Source organism: Ranitomeya imitator, chromosome 2 (genome assembly GCF_032444005.1).
Source record: "Ranitomeya imitator isolate aRanImi1 chromosome 2, aRanImi1.pri, whole genome shotgun sequence".
Classification (NCBI taxonomy): domain Eukaryota; kingdom Metazoa; phylum Chordata; class Amphibia; order Anura; family Dendrobatidae; genus Ranitomeya; species Ranitomeya imitator.
This window is the reverse complement of record NC_091283.1, coordinates 34,650,511-34,669,348: the sequence shown is the minus strand read 5'-3', so window position 1 is coordinate 34,669,348 and position 18,838 is coordinate 34,650,511. Positions and strand designations below refer to the sequence as shown.

At 39.1% G+C, this 18,838-nt stretch overlaps 1 protein-coding gene across 1 annotated transcript in view; it reads right to left on the bottom strand.

Moving 5' to 3' along the window:
* LOC138666198 (mucin-2-like) overlaps positions 1–18,306 on the bottom strand; it is a 37,972-nt gene extending 19,666 nt beyond the window's left edge. The window contains exon 1 of the mRNA XM_069754438.1: positions 18,204–18,306. Coding sequence (XP_069610539.1) covers positions 18,204–18,261 — 58 coding nt within the window. The 5' untranslated portion in view covers positions 18,262–18,306. The remainder of the gene's footprint in view (positions 1–18,203) is intronic.
* Between the last annotated feature and the right edge of the window lie 532 nt (positions 18,307–18,838).

The window sequence follows — 18,838 nt, the reverse complement described above, 5'->3', positions numbered from 1 at the left end:
TCACTTGGAGCTGATGATCAGTAAATGATCTCCTGGTGTGCCAGATATGTGGCCTTTGAGACCCAGCCGTAGGCAGGGTGTAGCAGATGTTCTGACTTTGTAATATCATAGGTCTCATGTATTGCACTGCTGATGCATGAGGCTATGTGCACACGCTGCGGATTTTGCTGCGGATCTGCAGCGTCTCCGCAGCTGCGGGTCCGCAGCGGTTTCCCATGAGTTTAGAGTACAATGTAAACTTATGGGGAATGAAAACCGCAGTGCACATGCTGCGGAAAAAAACACGCGGAAATGCAGTGGTTTATATTCCGCAGCGTGTCAATTCTTTCTGCGGATTCCACTGCGGGTTTACACCTGCTCCAATAGGAAACTGCAGGTGTAAACCCGCATTAGAACCCACAGAAGAAACCGCGATAAATCCGCAGTAAAAATCGCAGTGGTTTTGAACTGCGGTTTTTCAAAATCCGCTACGGAAAAATGCGCAGTCCTCCAGGATACGTGTGCACATACCCTTATAATGCATGATACCAGTCATCAGAGTAATAAAAGTTAAATTTCCATAGAGAGAGTAAGTAAAAAAGTTTTAAAAAGTTAGGAAGATTGAAAAACATTATTTTTAAATATAATATAAATACAAAATGAAAAGCAAAAAATATTACATCAATAAATACAAATACACATATTTATGTAAAAATAAACATAAAAAGCACACATAGTTTGTGTTGTCTCATCCGGAGCAACATAACCTATAAAACTGGCAAACTAGTTAACCCCTACAGTGAATGGCGCAAAACAAAAAAAAAATATTGAAAAAAATCTATGGTTTTTATCATACTGCTGGGAAAAAATGTAGAATAAAATGCAATAAAAAAGAAAAATGTGAATAAAAATGGTATTGCTGAAAACATAATCTTGGCCCGCGAAAAACAGCTCAATCAGCGGAAAAATAAAAAAAGTTATTGTCACGATTCATACCATGACTGTCCCCCCTTCGTCACGTATTGGGGTGACATTAGGCCAACAGACGGCTATCACATGTGCAGGGGGCGTATCTTAGTTATCCCTCCACTGCTACAATGCGATGAAAACACACATAAGGCTATTGACCTCTTAGTTTACCGCAGGGGCTTATTTTAGTTATCCCACTGCTCTGCAATATAACCCGAACTGCAGGGATTTATGTATATGTTACAGTTCCGCTTAAAAACTTGCAGCTCTCTGGCGCCCCCTTACCATCAGGTCAGATTAGGTACTGCACCTAGGGTAATTAGTCACCAGAAAGGCTGCCTGCTATGTACTGGCTATTGGGCACGCTGCAGCGAGGCGATATAACTTCTCCCACTCAGGCAGGAACAATAATTATCAATGCCACCATTGCTACAACGACTCCCAAAGGCACAGAACAAGGTATGCTGCCACCAGCTTCGATTAACGGGTCCGAAGCTAACCCAAAACAGTAGCGTAATTCCCTTCAGAGGGCTTAGGGTACGTTTTAGAGCAGGAAGAATGAAAACTAGTAGTTTAAATATTTTACTCCGAAAGATTAACCCCTTTACCCCCAAGGGTGGTTTGCACGTTAATGACCGGGCCAATTTTTACAATTCTGACCACTGTCCCTTTATGAGGTTATAACTCTGGAACGCTTCAACGGATCCCAGTGATTCTGACACTGTTTTCTCGTGACATATTGTCATTCATGATAGTGGTAAAAATTATTTGATAGTACCTGCGTTTATTTGTGAAAAAAATGGAAATTTGGCAAAAATTTTGAAAATTTCGCAATTTTCCAACTTTGAATTTTTATCCAATTAAATCACAGAGATATGTCACACAAAATACTTAATAAGTAACATTTCCCACATGTCTACTTTACATCAGCACAATTTTGGAACCAAAATTTTTTTTTTAGGGAGTTATTAGGGTTAAAAGTTGACCAGCAATTTCTCATTTTTACACCATTTTTTTTTAGGTACCACATCTCATTTGAAGTCATTTTGAGGGGTCTACATGATAGAAAATAATGAAGTGTGACACCATTCTAAAAACTGCACCCCTCAAGGTGCTCAAAACCATATTCAAGAAGTTTATTAACCCTTCTGGTGCTTCACAGGAATTTTTGGAATGTTTAAATAAAAATGAACATTTAACTTTTTTTCACAAATAATTTATTTCAGCTCCAATTTGTTTTATTTTACCAAGGGTAACAGGAGAAAATGGACCCCAAAAGTTGTTTTACAATTTGTCCTGAGTACACCGATACCCCATATGTGGGGGTAAACCACTGTTTGGGCGCATGACAGAGCTTGGACTTTTCAATGCAAAATTTACTGGAATCGAGATGGGACACCATGTTGCGTTTGGAGAGCCACTGATGTGCCTAAACATTGAAACCCCCCACAAGTGACACCATTTTGGAAAGTAGACGCCCTAAGGAACTTATCTAGAGGTGTGGTGAGCACTTTGACCCACCAAGTGCTTCACAGAAGTTTATAATGCAGAACCGTAAAAATAAAAAATCATATTTTTTCACAAAAATTATATTTTTGCCCCCAATTTTTTATTTTCCCAAAGGTAAGAGAAGAAATTGGACCCCAAAAGTTGTTGTACAATTTGTCCTGAGTACACTGATACTCCATATGTAGGGGTAAACCACTGTATGGGCGTATGGGAGAGCTCGGAAGGGAAGGAGCGCCGTTTGACTTTTCAATGCAAAATTGACAAAAATTGAGATGGGACGCCATGTTGCGTTTGGAGAGTCACTGATGTGCCTAAACATTGAAACCCCCCACAAGTGACACTATTTTGGAAAGTAGACCCCCTAAGGATTTTATCTAGAGGTGTGGTGAGCACTTTGACCCACCAAGTGCTTCACAGAAGTTTATAATGCAGAACCGTAATAATAGAAAATCATATTTTTTCACAAAAATTATCTTTTCACCCCCAATTTTTTATTTTCCCAAGGGTAAGAGAAGAAATTGGACCCCAAAAGTTGTTGTCCTATTTGTCCTGAGTACGCTGATACCCCATATGTGGGGGTAAACACCTGTTTGGGCACACGGGAGAGCACAGAAGGGAAGGAGCACTGTTTTATTTTTTCAACGCAGAATTGGCTGGAATTGAGATCGGACACCATGTCACGTTTGGAGAGCCCCTGATGTGCCTAAACAGTGGAAACCCCCCAATTATAACTGAAACCCTAATCCAAACACACCCCTAACCCTAATCCCAACAGTAACCCTAACCACACCTCTAACCCTGACACACCCCTATCCCTAATCCCAACCCTATTCACAACTGTAAATGTAATCTAAACCCTAACCGTAACTTTAGCCCCAACCCTAACCCTAACTTTGGCCCCAACCCTAACTGTAGCCTTAACCCTAGCCCCAAACCTAACCCTAACCCTAGCCCTAACCATAGCCCTAACCCTAACCCTAGCCCTAACCCTAACCCTAACCCTAGCCCTAACCCTAGCCCTAAACCTAACCCTAGCCCTAACCCTAGCCCTATCCCTAGCCATAATGGGAAAATGGAAATAAATACATTTTTTTAATTTTTCTCTAACTAAGAGGGTGATAAAGGGGGGTTTGATTTACTTTTATAGCGGTTTTTTTAGCAGATTTTTATGATTGGCAGCCGTCACACACTGAAAGATGCTTTTTATTGCAAAAAATATTTTTTGCGTTACCACATTTTGAGAGCTATAATTTTTCCATATTTTGGTCCACAGAGTCTTGTGAGGTCTTGTTTTTTGCGGGACGAGTTGACGTTTTTATTGGTAACATTTTCGGGCATGTGACATTTTTTGATCGCTTTTTATTCCGATTTTTGTGAGGCAGAATGACCAAAAACCAGCTAACTAGAGAGAGTACAAAGGAGGGCAACAAAATTAATAAAGGGGATGGGAGAACTACAATACCCAGATAGATTAGCGAAATTAGGATTATTTAGTCTAGAAAAAAGACGACTGAGGGGCGATCTAATAACCATGTATAAGTATATAAGGGGACAATACAAATATCTCGCTGAGGATCTGTTTATACCAAGGAAGGTGACGGGCACAAGGGGGCATTCTTTGTGTCTGGAGGAGAGAAGGTTTTTCCACCAACATAGAAGAGGATTCTTTACTGTAAGGGCAGTGAGAATCTGGAATTGCTTGCCTGAGGAGGTGGTGATGGCGAACTCAGTCGAGGGGTTCAAGAGAGGCCTGGATGTCTTCCTGGAGCAGAACAATATTGTATCATACAATTATTAGGTTCTGTAGAAGGACGTAGATCTGGGGATTTATTATGATGGAATATAGGCTGAACTGGATGGACAAATGTCTTTTTTCGGCCTTACTAACTATGTTACTATGTATTCTTGAATTTCTTTTGGAGGAGGTGGTTATACCATTTCGCGTTTGGTAAAATTGATAAAGCAGTTTTATTCTTTGGGTCAGTATGATTACAGCGCACCTCATTTATATTTTTTTTATGTTTTGGCGCTTTTATACGATAAAAACTATTTTATAGAAAAAATAATTATGGCATCGCTTTATTCTCAGGACTATAACTTTTTTATTTTTTTGCTGATGATGCTGTATGGCGGCTCGTTTTTGCGGGACAAGATGACGTTTTCAGCGGTACCATGGTTATTTATATCTGTCTTTTTGATCGCGTGTTATTCCACTTTTTGTTCCACGGTATGATAATAAAGCGTTGTTTTTTGCCTCGTTTTTTTTTTTTTCTTCTTACGGTGTTTACTGAAGGGGTTATGTAGTGGGCCAGTTTTATAGGTCGCGCCGTTACGGACGCATCGATACTAAATATGTGTACTTTTATTGTTTTTTTTTTGTTTAGATAAAGAAATGTATTTATGGGAATAATATATATATATTTTTTTCAATATTTAGGATTTTTTTTTTTTTTTACACATTTGGAAAAATTTTTTTTTACTTTTTTACTTTGTCCCAGGGGGGACATCACAGATCGTTGATCTGACAGTTCACACAGCACTCTGTCAAATCAGTGATCTGTCTCAGAGCACTGCAGCCTTACCAAGCGCCTGCTCTGAGCAGGCACTTGGTAAGCCACCTCCCTCCCTGCAGGACCCGGATGCCGTGGATATCTTGGATCTGGGCCTGCTACACGGAGGGAGGTAAGGAGACCCTCGCAGCAACGCGATCACATCACGTTGCTGCGGGGGGCTCAGGGAAGCCCGCAGGGAGCCTTCTCCCTGCGCGATGCTTCCCTGTACCGCCGGCACATCACGATCATGTTTGATTGCAGTGTGCCGGAGGTTAATGTGCCGGGAGCAGTCCGTGACCACTCCTGGCACATAGTGCCAGATGTCAGCTGCGACACCCGGCCGCGATCGGCCACACTCCCCCCGTGAGCGCGGCCGATCGCGTATGACGTACTATCCCATCTGTGGTCATAAGGGCCCACCCCACCTCGACGGGATAGTACATCTAATGTCAGAAAGGGGTTAAGGCAGTGTTTATAAAAGAAGGTATATAAAGTTGTTACAAAATGAGACAATTGAAAATATGTACAAGGTAATTATAAAATAACGGGATTAAATGAGAAAAGGTAAAACTCACATGTTCTCAGGTCATTTCAGGCAAAACTATGCTGGCAGGCAGGACCGCAAATGTCCCAGTGCATCAGCGGGTCTGGATAGCAACAGCTCCTCAGGTAAGACTCAAAGCTTGGGTGAAGTGCAGCAATGTAAAAACTGCAGCCTCGTGACATCACTAAAGGGGTTGAGTTAACATCGCCCTCCCCTCTCCTCAGCTGTACAGTTTTCTCCAACAATTCTTATAATTCTTGTATTTTCGTTCCCGAACATGTCAGAATCATAACACACCCAACATTCATCTTATTTTAAAATTGGCTTTCTAATGAAACCAAATTTGTCCTAGTTGGGACACACAGTTCCGGAGAAATCCGTATTTTGGTACCTGTTGGAATTAACCCCTTTCTGACCTCGGACAGGATAGTACGTCCGAGGTCAGATCCCCTGCTTTGATGCAGGGCTCCGCGGTGAGCCCGCATCAAAGCTGGGACATGTCAGCTGTTTTGAACAGCTGACATGTGCCCGTAATAGGCGCAGGCAGAATCGCGATCTGCCCGCACCTATTAACTAGTTAAATGCCGTTGTCAAACGCAGACAGCGGCATTTAACTACCGCTTCCGGCCGGACGGCCAGAAATGACGTCATCGCCGACCCCCATCACATGATCGGGGGTCGGCGATGCATCAGGATGGTAACCATAGAGGTCCTAGAGACCTCTATGGTTACTGATCACCGGTTGCTGTGAGCGCCACCCTGTGGTCGGCGCTCACAGCACACCTCCATTTCTGCTACATAGCAGCGATCAGCAGATCGCTGCTATGTAGCAGAGGCGATCGAGTTGTGCCTGCTTCTAGCCTCCCATGGAGGCTATTGAAGCATGGCAAAAGTAAAAAAAAAAAAGTTAAAAAATGTGAAAAAAATAAAAAAAATATAAAAGTTTAAATCACCCCCCTTTCGCCCCAATCAAAATAAATCAATAAAAAAAAAATCAAATCTACACATATGTGGTATCGCCGCGCTCAGAATCGCCCGATCTATCAACTAAAAAAAAGCTTTAACCTGATGGCTAAACAGCGTAGCGAGAAAAAAATTCAAAACGCCAGAATTACGTTTTTTAGGTCGCCGCGATATTGCATTAAAATGCAATAACGGGTGATCAAAAGAACGTATCTGCACCCAAATGCTATCATTAAAAACGTCATCGCGGCACGCAAAAAATAAGCCCTCAACCGACCCCAGATCACGAAAAATGGAGACGCTACGAGTATCGGAAAATGGCGCAATTTTGTTTTGTTTTTTTAGCAAAGTTTGGAATTTTTTTTCACTACTTAGATAAAAAATAACCTAGTCATGTTAGGTGTATATGAACTCATACTGACCTGGAGAATCATAATGGCAGGTCAGTTTTATCATTTACATTTCAAAAACCTGACCTGCACATCCAAACATAGACTGAGTGTGAACAGGTGCTGAACCCAGAGTCGCCAACTCGTATATAGTTAAGTAAAAAGGGCAGCACACTGCAGCGCCAAAACATGCAAACTTGAAAACACGAAATTTGAACTGCATTACTGCACTAGAAATATGAAAAATGAGAGCTTTTAGCGCATAAAAATGGCCATATTTATGTGTACCTCGTAGCCACACTCAGTCTATGTTTGGATGTGCAGGTCAGGTTTTTGAAATGTATTCTTTAGCCTTCTGATCGTGCACTCCCCGCCTCCTAGCCACAGGTGTTTTAATTATAGTAGGTCCAATACCCCTCCACAGAAAGAGAGAATTTGAGTCCAAGAAGAGGTTTCACATGTACCCATTCAGATGGAGACGTTTATTCTCAGCGAGGTAGGTCAAGCGTAGGACCTCGTATAAGAGAGATGCCGTAAAGTGGCTACGAGGTACACATAAATATGGCCATTTTTATGCGCTAAAAGCTCTCATTTTTCATATTTCTAGTGCAGTAATGCAGTTCAAATTTCGTGTTTTCAAGTTTGCATGTTTTGGCGCTGCAGTGTGCTGCCCTTTTTACTTAACTATATACGAGTTGGCGACTCTGGGTTCAGCACCTGTTCACACTCAGTCTATGTTTGGATGTGCAGGTCAGGTTTTTGAAATGTATTCTTTAGCCTTCTGATCGTGCACTCCCCGCCTCCTAGCCACAGGTGTTTTAATTATAGTAGGTCCAATACCCCTCCACAGAAAGAGAGAATTTGAGTCCAAGAAGAGGTTTCACATGTACCCATTCAGATGGAGACGTTTATTCTCAGCGAGGTAGGTCAAGCGTAGGACCTCGTATAAGAGAGATGCCGTAAAGTGGCTACGAGGTACACATAAATATGGCCATTTTTATGCGCTAAAAGCTCTCATTTTTCATATTTCTAGTGCAGTAATGCAGTTCAAATTTCGTGTTTTCAAGTTTGCATGTTTTGGCGCTGCAGTGTGCTGCCCTTTTTACTTAACTATATACGAGTTGGCGACTCTGGGTTCAGTACCTGTTCACACTCAGTCTATGTTTGGATGTGCAGGTCAGGTTTTTGAAATGTATTCTCTAGCCTTCTGATCGTGCACTCCCCGCCTCCTAGCCACAGGTGTTTTAATTATAGTAGGTCCAATACCCCTCCACAGAAAGAGAGAATTTGAGTCCAAGAAGAGGTTTCACATGTACCCATTCAGATGGAGACGTTTATTCTCAGCGAGGTAGGTCAAGCGTAGGACCTCGTATAAGAGAGATGCCGTAAAGTGGCTACGAGGTACACATAAATATGGCCATTTTTATGCGCTAAAAGCTCTCATTTTTCATATTTCTAGTGCAGTAATGCAGTTCAAATTTCGTGTTTTCAAGTTTGCATGTTTTGGCGCTGCAGTGTGCTGCCCTTTTTACTTAACTATATACGAGTTGGCGACTCTGGGTTCAGCACCTGTTCACACTCAGTCTATGTTTGGATGTGCAGGTCAGGTTTTTGAAATGTATTCTCTAGCCTTCTGATCGTGCACTCCCCGCCTCCTAGCCACAGGTGTTTTAATTATAGTAGGTCCAATACCCCTCCACAGAAAGAGAGAATTTGAGTCCAAGAAGAGGTTTCACATGTACCCATTCAGATGGAGACGTTTATTCTCAGCGAGGTAGGTCAAGCGTAGGACCTCGTATAAGAGAGATGCCGTAAAGTGGCTACGAGGTACACATAAATATGGCCATTTTTATGCGCTAAAAGCTCTTATTTTTCATATTTCTAGTGCAGTAATGCAGTTCAAATTTCGTGTTTTCAAGTTTGCATGTTTTGGCGCTGCAGTGTGCTACCCTTTTTACTTAACTATATACGAGTTGGCGACTCTGGGTTCAGCACCTGTTCACACTCAGTCTATGTTTGGATGTGCAGGTCAGGTTTTTGAAATGTATTCTTTAGCCTTCTGATCGTGCACTCCCCGCCTCCTAGCCACAGGTGTTTTAATTAGAGTAGGTCCAATACCCCTCCACAGAAAGAGAGAATTTGAGTCCAAGAAGAGGTTTCACATGTACCCATTCAGATGGAGACGTTTATTCTCAGCGAGGTAGGTCAAGCGTAGGACCTCGTATAAGAGAGATGCCGTAAAGTGGCTACGAGGTACACATAAATATGGCCATTTTTATGCGCTAAAAGCTCTCATTTTTCATATTTCTAGTGCAGTAATGCAGTTCAAATTTCGTGTTTTCAAGTTTGCATGTTTTGGCGCTGCAGTGTGCTACCCTTTTTACTTAACTATATACGAGTTGGCGACTCTGGGTTCAGCACCTGTTCACACTCAGTCTATGTTTGGATGTGCAGGTCAGGTTTTTGAAATGTATTCTTTAGCCTTCTGATCGTGCACTCCCCGCCTCCTAGCCACAGGTGTTTTAATTATAGTAGGTCCAATACCCCTCCACAGAAAGAGAGAATTTGAGTCCAAGAAGAGGTTTCACATGTACCCATTCAGATGGAGACGTTTATTCTCAGCGAGGTAGGTCAAGCGTAGGACCTCGTATAAGAGAGATGCCGTAAAGTGGCTACGAGGTACACATAAATATGGCCATTTTTATGCGCTAAAAGCTCTCATTTTTCATATTTCTAGTGCAGTAATGCAGTTCAAATTTCGTGTTTTCAAGTTTGCATGTTTTGGCGCTGCAGTGTGCTGCCCTTTTTACTTAACTTAGTTTTAGCATTTAGTGAACCTAGCAAAAAAGCCAAACAAAAAACAAGTGTGGGATTGCACTTTTTTTGCAATTTCACCGCACTTGGAATTTTTTTCCCGTTTTCTAGTACACGACATGCTAAAACCAATGATGTCGTTCAAAAGTACAACTCGTCCCGCAAAAAATAAGCCCTCACATGGCCAAATTGACGGAAAAATAAAAAAGTTATGGCTCTGGGAAGGAGGGGAGTGAAAAACGAACACGGAAAAATGAAAAATCCCAAGGTCATGAAGGGGTTAAAGGCTCGCACTTACAGTGTTTGGCAGATCCGCCGATGGAGATTCGCAAAATGGACTCATTATTTTCCTAGCCTGAGTCGTTGGCCCAATATCTTATTATAATGGAACAAAGGACTTCCTGTCTTTAGAGACATTCTATACCAGTTCTAGCTGATTCTAGATGGGAGCGGGGAGAGTGAGCAATAAAAATTCTTCTGGCAGGGGCATGAGGGGTTTGGGATCTACACATACACATCTCAGTAAACAGAAACAGAGACAAGGGGGGACAAAGGCCCACCATGTTGTGCTCTCAGGGAAAACTAATAATAATATTGCATTTTGTACATTATCGTGACAGTTATAGCACTCAGAATACATATGTGCAAAAACAATATTATTTGTATAAAGTTGCTTTTATTGTATAAAAGCAGCAAAACTAAAGAAAAGATATTAATAATGTATCATTATAATCGTACTGACTCGATAAAGCTGCCTTTTCACTTTTACAACACGATGAGTAGCATAAAAGAAGTCCTCAGACGACAATTCCTGAATTGCTGCTTATTGTGCATTCTGCCTCCCAAAAATCGGAATAGAAAGCGATAAAAAAATGCTGTGTACCAGAAAATGGTACCAATGAAAATGTCAACTCGTCATGCAAAAAGCAAGCCCTCACAACTTTGTAGGCAGAAATATTGAAAAATTTTAGCTCTTAAAATATTGCAAAAATTTGCTTTTGTAAAAAAAAAGGTATTTTAGTGTGTGAAAGCAGCCAAAAATAAAAAAACTAAACAAATGATATCGCTGTAATCGCACCGACTAGAATAATAAACTTATCTAATCACTTAGATCGCAAGAGGAATAGCATAAAAAATAAATAAAACTTATTCTCCTCCTGCTGCTGATTTGTTCATTCTGCCTCTCAAAGAGCACAGAAAGCCTCAGCGCAAATTTATCCTGCGCGCTACACTCAGCTCTTACACCGAGGTTTCTATATTAATCTCTACAATACGTGATTCCAATGGAACCCCCGAGGGAAGATTCCCTATAATGAAGCAGATGGAGGCATTGTAGACTCCATCTGGCCTATGATCTGGTGGTGTACACCTCTTAAAAGCTGGATAGCACCAAACAGAAGCCAGAGTCCAGAGTATCTCTGCTGCATATTATTGACTAGTAGTGACTAATCCCTCAGGGGATTCTACTTTGCAGATTTAGATGGAAATCCGGATGGAAGTGCTCAACGTAAAGCATAGGATAAATGTGAACTGATCCAATATGCTCTGTACATCAAAATTCCAAGAATAAGAGCTTCTACTCCACCCACAAAAAACAAGTCCCCACTTAACAGAAATATTACTGGCAGCACAAAGACTAAAAAATGACATTGCTCCATCTGAAGAAGTCTGCTCTCCCAAATCCAAATTCCACCTTCCCCTGAGCCCCACAGTGTGCCTAAATTGAAGTTAACATCCACATGTCTGGCATTAACATAGTGAGGAGAGCACACTCTATTTACAGGGTGCATATCTCCAGAAGTACAAGCTGGGCACAATATATGAGCACTACAATGTACTGGGCACTACAAGGAACAGGCACTACAATGGCAGATTTGCATTTTCACTGAGCAACAGCCATTGCTGCTTGTTTTTGGAAAGCACGAAAAGAGTCAAAATCGTCACTACAACAGTTGATAAATTCTATGAAAATTTGTTCTCCATCCCGAGTCTCGCTGTGTAGCTAAGCAGTTCTGAACAGACACATATGGGGTATTGCCAAATGCGATATGGCATCCACAATCTATTCCGAACAATTTGTCACTCCAAAAATAAAATAGCACTTTCCTTCCAAGTCCTGCCAAGTGACCAAACTAGGGTTTCTGACCACATAAGGGGTATCACTGTATACAAAAGAAATTACACAGCAAATTACTTATTCCATTTTCTCCTGTTACTTTTGTGAAAATGAAAAAAATTGATTTGGCTCTGAAAAAAATTTTTGGAAAAAAAATTAAGTTTTAGTTTTCATGGTCCAAAGTTTTAAAATTCTGTGAAGCATCTGTGGGTTCAAGATGCTCACCACACATCTAGATAAATCCTTTGAGCAATTTAGTTTCCAAAATATGGTCACTTGTGGTGGCTTTCCTTGTTTAGGCATATCAGGGGCTCAGCAAACGCAACACGGCGTTCACTGTCTATTCCAGACAATTTTACACTTAAAAAGAAAAATGGTGCTCCTTCCCTTACGAGTGTTGCTGTGTGCCAAAACAGTAGTTTTCCACCATTTGGGGGGTATCAACAACTTGTATGGTCCAATTTCTCTTGTTAACCTTGTGAACATGAACAATTTGGGGCTGAAACAACATTTTGTGGTTAAAAGTAAAATGTTCATTTTTTCCTCCACATTGTTTTAATTCCTGTGAAGCACCTGAATGGTTAATGAGCTTCTTGAATGTGTTTTTGAGGACTTTGAGGTGTGCAGATTTTTAAATAATGTCACCTTTGGTTATTTTCTGTCATGCCACCCCTCAAAATCAATTCAAATGTGATGTGGTCCGTAAAAAAGTAGGTTTTGTAAAAAATTATTTAAAAAATGGAAAATTGCTCATAAAAAAAATATAAAAAAATTAAAACATATTATGTTTAAAAAATATGTTGTTGTATAGTAGACATACAGGAAATGTTATTTATTAGCCAATTTGTGTGGGATAGCTATCTAATTTAAGGGAATGAAAATTCAAAGTTTGAAAATCCCTAAATTTTCTAATTTTTTTTTGTAAATTTTTCAATTTTTTTTTATAAATTAACTGAAATCATATCAATCAAAATGTCAGTCCATAAGGAAGCACAGCTGACCGCACCACTGCTTATGGAAATAGCTGAGCCTGCTCACCAGCGATAGGAGTGTGGCTGCCGGATCTAGGGTGCTCCAGCTGAAATGACATGCCAATAAGTCCTTCAACGAAGAAAAGAAGAGGCAGCACTCACCGATCCTTCCAGTCGGGCGCGAAACGGCCGTTGTCAGGCTTGTCGCACTCTGTATATCTGCACCCCTGGCCGTGAAGATTTTATTGTAAGCAAATAAAAATACCTGTCTCGGAAGGATCGGTGAGTGCTGCCTCTTCTTTTCTTCATTGATGGACTCATATCAATCAAAATATACAACTATCATGAAGTACAATATGCCACAAAAAATAGAATCATTGGGATATGTTAAAGCTTTCTAGAGTTACTATCTCAAAAAGTCACGCTGGTCAGATTTTAAAAAATGAGGCTCAGTCATTGACATATAAAGTGTCTCGATCCTTAAGTGGTAAAACTAAGATGTAACACATAGCAGCATTGAGTCTTTGTACATTTAGAGTGACTTTCTCTCACTAGTAGAGGGAAGTTGTTTCAGAATGATGTCCACATGCTCCGATATAGTATGCAAGCACTAATTGTCCACTTTTGGAAAAAAAACCTTATTTTTGCTTTGCTGTTGGCACGGACGCCAAGTATAGCTGTGCCCCGTACTTGTTTTTTTATTCCAGCACCATTTATTCTATTGCAGACACACAATGCCCCAGGGTTTGTTGTGGGTGTTATGTTTAACTAGTTCTGACGAGACATGTTTCAATAATGCTCTTGAAATCAAATCTAAAGAGTGTTTAGGAAAGAGAAACAACTAAATAAGGATCTCTTGGATTTGCCACGACTATGTGATGAGTTTGGATTCCATTATTGCATCCCTGACCAATCTCAGAAAAGAAGATGCCTAATTTATTTCTGGAGTCCCTTCGAAGTTTTTAATAAACAATATAGTTCTGGACACCCAACTAAAATTGACAAAGTGCAGGGAAAGACTGTGAAAGAATCATCACGTTATTCCATCTCTTCAGATCCTTTATTCTCAAGATTGGTGTGAGTCTCTCAAGTCTTATCGAAGGAAGGAAAAACCAAATCTAATGGGTTGTAAGAACAAGCACAGGTATGTGGTCTCCAAATATGCCTCAATATTAGCAAAAAACAAAACAGTAAATGTTATATGCAGTCAGTTACTTGCATAGATGTTACAGGTACGTTACATTGTGATCTGGGCTTTTATAATGGAATAGCCAGCACAACCCATGCGATTCATAGAGTATGGGAGCATGGACCTCCATTATTACCAACTTTGGACTATCCAATAGAAAAAGAATGATTCCAGCTCAAACACCGGACTCGGAAATGAAACGTATAGCTATATTCTGTGATGTCTTCTGTGGGACTGTCATGGAGTTTCTATTTTTTTTCTATTGAAGTATTATAATTTGTATGTATAGCTATTATTATTATTTAATCAATCCTATTCTACTTATCAGGGCTTTTGACTGACTGTTGTAGATGTGTCCAAGATCAACTTTCTGCAGATATTGAAAAAGACAAATTAATTTCAATTTCGGGACATAGGAGCAATTAAAATCACAACTGTTAGATGGCATCTATAGAGATATAAAGCTTAAAGAGGACCTGCCATTTGCTACAAACATGTATTTGTTTAACTGTTGAATATGCTGTTCTCCTGAATCTGTTTTTCTTTCGTTTCTGCGTCACCCCGTTCCTAAGATATTGCCCTCACTTCCCTGTATGGAAATCTGGTATTTTAAGCCAAGTGAGCGTGTTCAGCAACTCTTCTATACAAGCATCTTCTTTAGGACCATGCTCAGTTGGTTATAAAAAAAAGACTAGGCTTATATGCAGAAAAAAGGCGGCCATCTTGAACTGAGAGATACAAGAAAAAATTTAAAACGTTGCCAAATTCAGGAGAGAGAACACTGGATAAAAAATGTACACAGTTACACAATTTCTGGCAATATAAAGGGTGTCTTATGTCCCCATAGAGCAGGGGTCCCCAACCTGTAGCTCGGGAGCCACATGTGGCTCGCGAGCCCGTGATGTGTGGCTCACGGCTGCCTGCCAGCTTGGTGCATTAACACCAGGTATAAAAATCTATTAAGAGCAGATCTCTAAATGGTGACTTTTGTGTGTAGCCCTGTAGAGAAGACCAGAACTGAATGGGGGTGAGATAAAAAACCTTGGAGCTTGGCATACTGCCTTGGTGTGATTTCAGTGGAAAAGCTTTGGTTGTTATTATACCGGTAATTGAGGCTCTCGGTGTCACTACCGTGAGTTGGGAAGGAGCTGGTTGTGGCTCGCGACCCTCTCTCAGAGCTGAATGTGGCTCTCAAGGTCAGAAAGGTTGGGGGCCTCTGCCATAGAGAAATGTGACACCATGTTTCTTTTTTAGAACTGGACATCTACGATACTCATCCTCTATGTTGAGTCAAGCAGAAATATAAGGATGGTCACATTTGGTGAACCATGTACCTTGTTGAACCCTACGGTGGTGAGGGCACATTTTGAAACCATTACCTTGGTCTCCACGTCAAACATTTCAACCATTTAACCAAGGAATGATTTAATTGACTTTGATGAATAATGACACATGGGGGATGGGTCATCCAATAACTTCTATAATTACCAAAGTTGCAGTCACAACGGCTCTGGTGCCAAGTGAGACTGAATGCTATTTCTGCCCCAGGAGAAGACACTAATTATGTGTGGGGCGTTGTAAGTGGGGAAACTATTACACGAAGCAATTTGGCTGCGGCTTCACTTTTTCATGTCTGATTACTTGTCATTAAGGTGTTTCCAAAGAAGAAATACAAAATCATTAATTGACATTTCCAGCATTTCATTCACTGCTGGTGCCTTTAAACTTAATTACAAGTATATCAGTCATATAGAAATCTTCATAGGTCAAGACACGCCAATATGGTAAAAGGATGGCAAATTGAAATTATATTTTACTCTCTCACACTAAAAAAAAAAATCTTTGGTGGAGGTTCAATTTATTGGACCACCTCCTAATTACAAGATTAAGTGATTAGCTCCCAATCCCACCTGCTCAGTACGTCTATGGTGACGAATTGTTTTATAGAGCAGGGATCGAGCTTGCACAATGTCAATTCTTGTAACTTTTCGAGTTAGCCAAAGCTATATAAAATCGGCAATATTAAAAATAATGACAGCCATAAATGATTAAAATATCATAATTAATTATTGTGGGATTTTTATCCCGCACTTATATATATTAGTGGAGGAAATGCTTACAATGAAGAAGAAAACAGTTTTCTGGGAAGGAAGTAGTGTGAGTATTACAAGGATTGTGTGCGCTTTTATTAGTTTTTTAAAGTTACTAAATAGTTATATATTTGTTTCCACTTTACTGTTCTTGGATTAATTGGATCAATTTAACAGCTGATGTAGAGGAAATGTTAATAATAGATTTATTATTAATGATATTAATTTAATAATATAGATTTAATAATGAATGTACTTAATTAAGTAGAATAACATTTAATATGTTGTAAAGTAGGACACTAACTAAAAACACATAAAATGAAAACAGAAAAATGAAAAAGAATTTGCATACTCTTATGCAGTAATGTTTTGTGTTCTTTTGTTTGTTTTTGCTTTTGAGTCCTTCAGTGCTTCACTTTTTGTAATCTTTTTTTTTTATCTTTTTTTCTTTAATTATTAGAAATATTAGAGTTTCTAATATTTCAGTTTTAATCTACGTACATTTCCATGAATTGGTTAAATTAATAAAGTACTATAATACATTTTCTTCTCCTTATTTTTTTCTTAAAGCTAATCTTTTCTATTATATAATTTACAACAAGGGCCAACATCATAATTTTGCAGGGTTTTTTTTCAAAAGTTTTTTTACGCAGCTTTTTTATCTTGTGGAATTCATTGCTGTTTTTTTGTGACACGTGATTTAAAAATATTTATTTATTTTTGTCTTTAACCGGTTTTGCATAATTTTAGTGTATATAAAATCAATCCAAGGGGACAACGGAGTACATCGGTGGAAAAAATGTGCGGTGTTTTAAATATCTGTCTTTGCAGTGAACTTAACTAGAGTTTGAAATTTTGGTCCATCAAGAACACCGTATTCACTAACATTTAGAAATAAAAATGACCCCTCTCTTAAATGATGAAATAAATGTAACTATTAGAAAGTAACAGCCTGGAAATCAATTTTTAAATAACTTTAGTACATTAATTTATTTAATGTTTTTAGTTATTTTTTTTTTTATTATTTTAGTTCTAAATATATATATATATTCTATATGCACGGTATGATGTAAAATAATCATAAAGGAAATATAACCTATACATTAGAACAATGTTATAATCTCAAAGTACTTTTTTTTTAAATACCTTAGGGTACGACAAAATGGTGATAGTGCTGAAAATGTAATAATAATAATAATAATAATAATAATAATAATATACCAATCAATACATCATCAAAGTTATAATCCCAGAGGACTTCTTACATTTTTATAATATACATTGCCAGTAGCATTGCTAGCTTAATGAAGCGCCCCATGAGGGGCCATGTATACCAGGATTGGGATGGGGCCATGTATACCAGGATGAGGATCATATATACCTGGATGGCAACATATATGTCAGGATGGGAGGCCATATATTCCAGGATGGGGGGGTGTATGGGGCCGTATATTCCAGGATGGGGATCACAAATACCTGGATGGCAACATATATGTCAGGATGGGAGGCCATACAGTATATTCCAGGATGGGGCCATATAAACCAGGATGGGACATATACCAGAATGGGAGATATTAGCATTGAATTGGGGTACATTACCCCTATAACAGTGTCAGCAGCAGAAATCTCCCTCATAACAGTGAGTCATGATCACATTTTTTGTTTCGATTTTTTTTCTATTTTCATCCTCTAAAACATTGGCGTGTCTTATGGTCCAGTGCATCTTATAGTCCAAAAAATATAGTATATATATCTATGTATATACATATATGTATATATAGAGAGATAGAAAGAGAGATAGATTTAATAACTTGATGCCTAAAACAAAAATAAGTAAGAAATTAAACAAACTGAGATGTTGATTTAATGATTCGTTTTCTCAATTTTTTTTATTTCTTATTATAGTATATTAAGTCTTAACTTTGAATATGACATACAGATTTAAAGATTTACATAAGTTCTTATTGCGCATCATTTCTTTCCTATTTGTTGACATCTGTTACAAGAAATTTTGTCTTAGATTTTGTTGATGAAATCTATGTACTGTAATAGTGATACTAGTTGGTGTAAAACGATTAAACATATATCTAACATTAATCCAACTCGTAGGGTACTTACTTTTAAGCAACAAAAGGGACAAGAGAAAAAGCCCATTGGGCCTCGTTCCGCTTCCCATGGTGAGAGTCACTTAGTCCTATTTTCTTGAAGATGTAGGTAAGTAATATCCCAAACTCTTAGAAATAGGAAATGCCGTCTTTATATAGTCTTTGTCTCGATAGACTTCACTGACAATGTCTGATGTGTCACATTACAAAAATCTCACACTCGGACAACCCCTACCACATTTAGTAAATTGATCTTCAATTCAGTTAAGCAAAATATTAAAAGCAATTATGAGCTCCCAACAAAGTATGTGATTTGTCTTCAACATGTGTAACACATTACATTCATCCCATTGGAATGTATCAGGGCTCCCTGTTCCTCGAATTTGAACTATATTTAATAATTAATCACCTTTTCGCTTGAAAAACATACAGAAGGTGAAATAACAACTGCACCCGTCACCAATTTTCTAAGTGCATATATTTCTAAAGGTGCCATTAACATGAAATTCTCACCAGATGTCGGTAACAACCCATCCAATCCACACAGGCAAAGAAATCAAACCATAGATGTCCAAAAATTAAGTTATTTGAGTTACAGTATTACTCAGTGAAAAAGTTTTCAACCCCACTTACTGAAATGCAATTAAT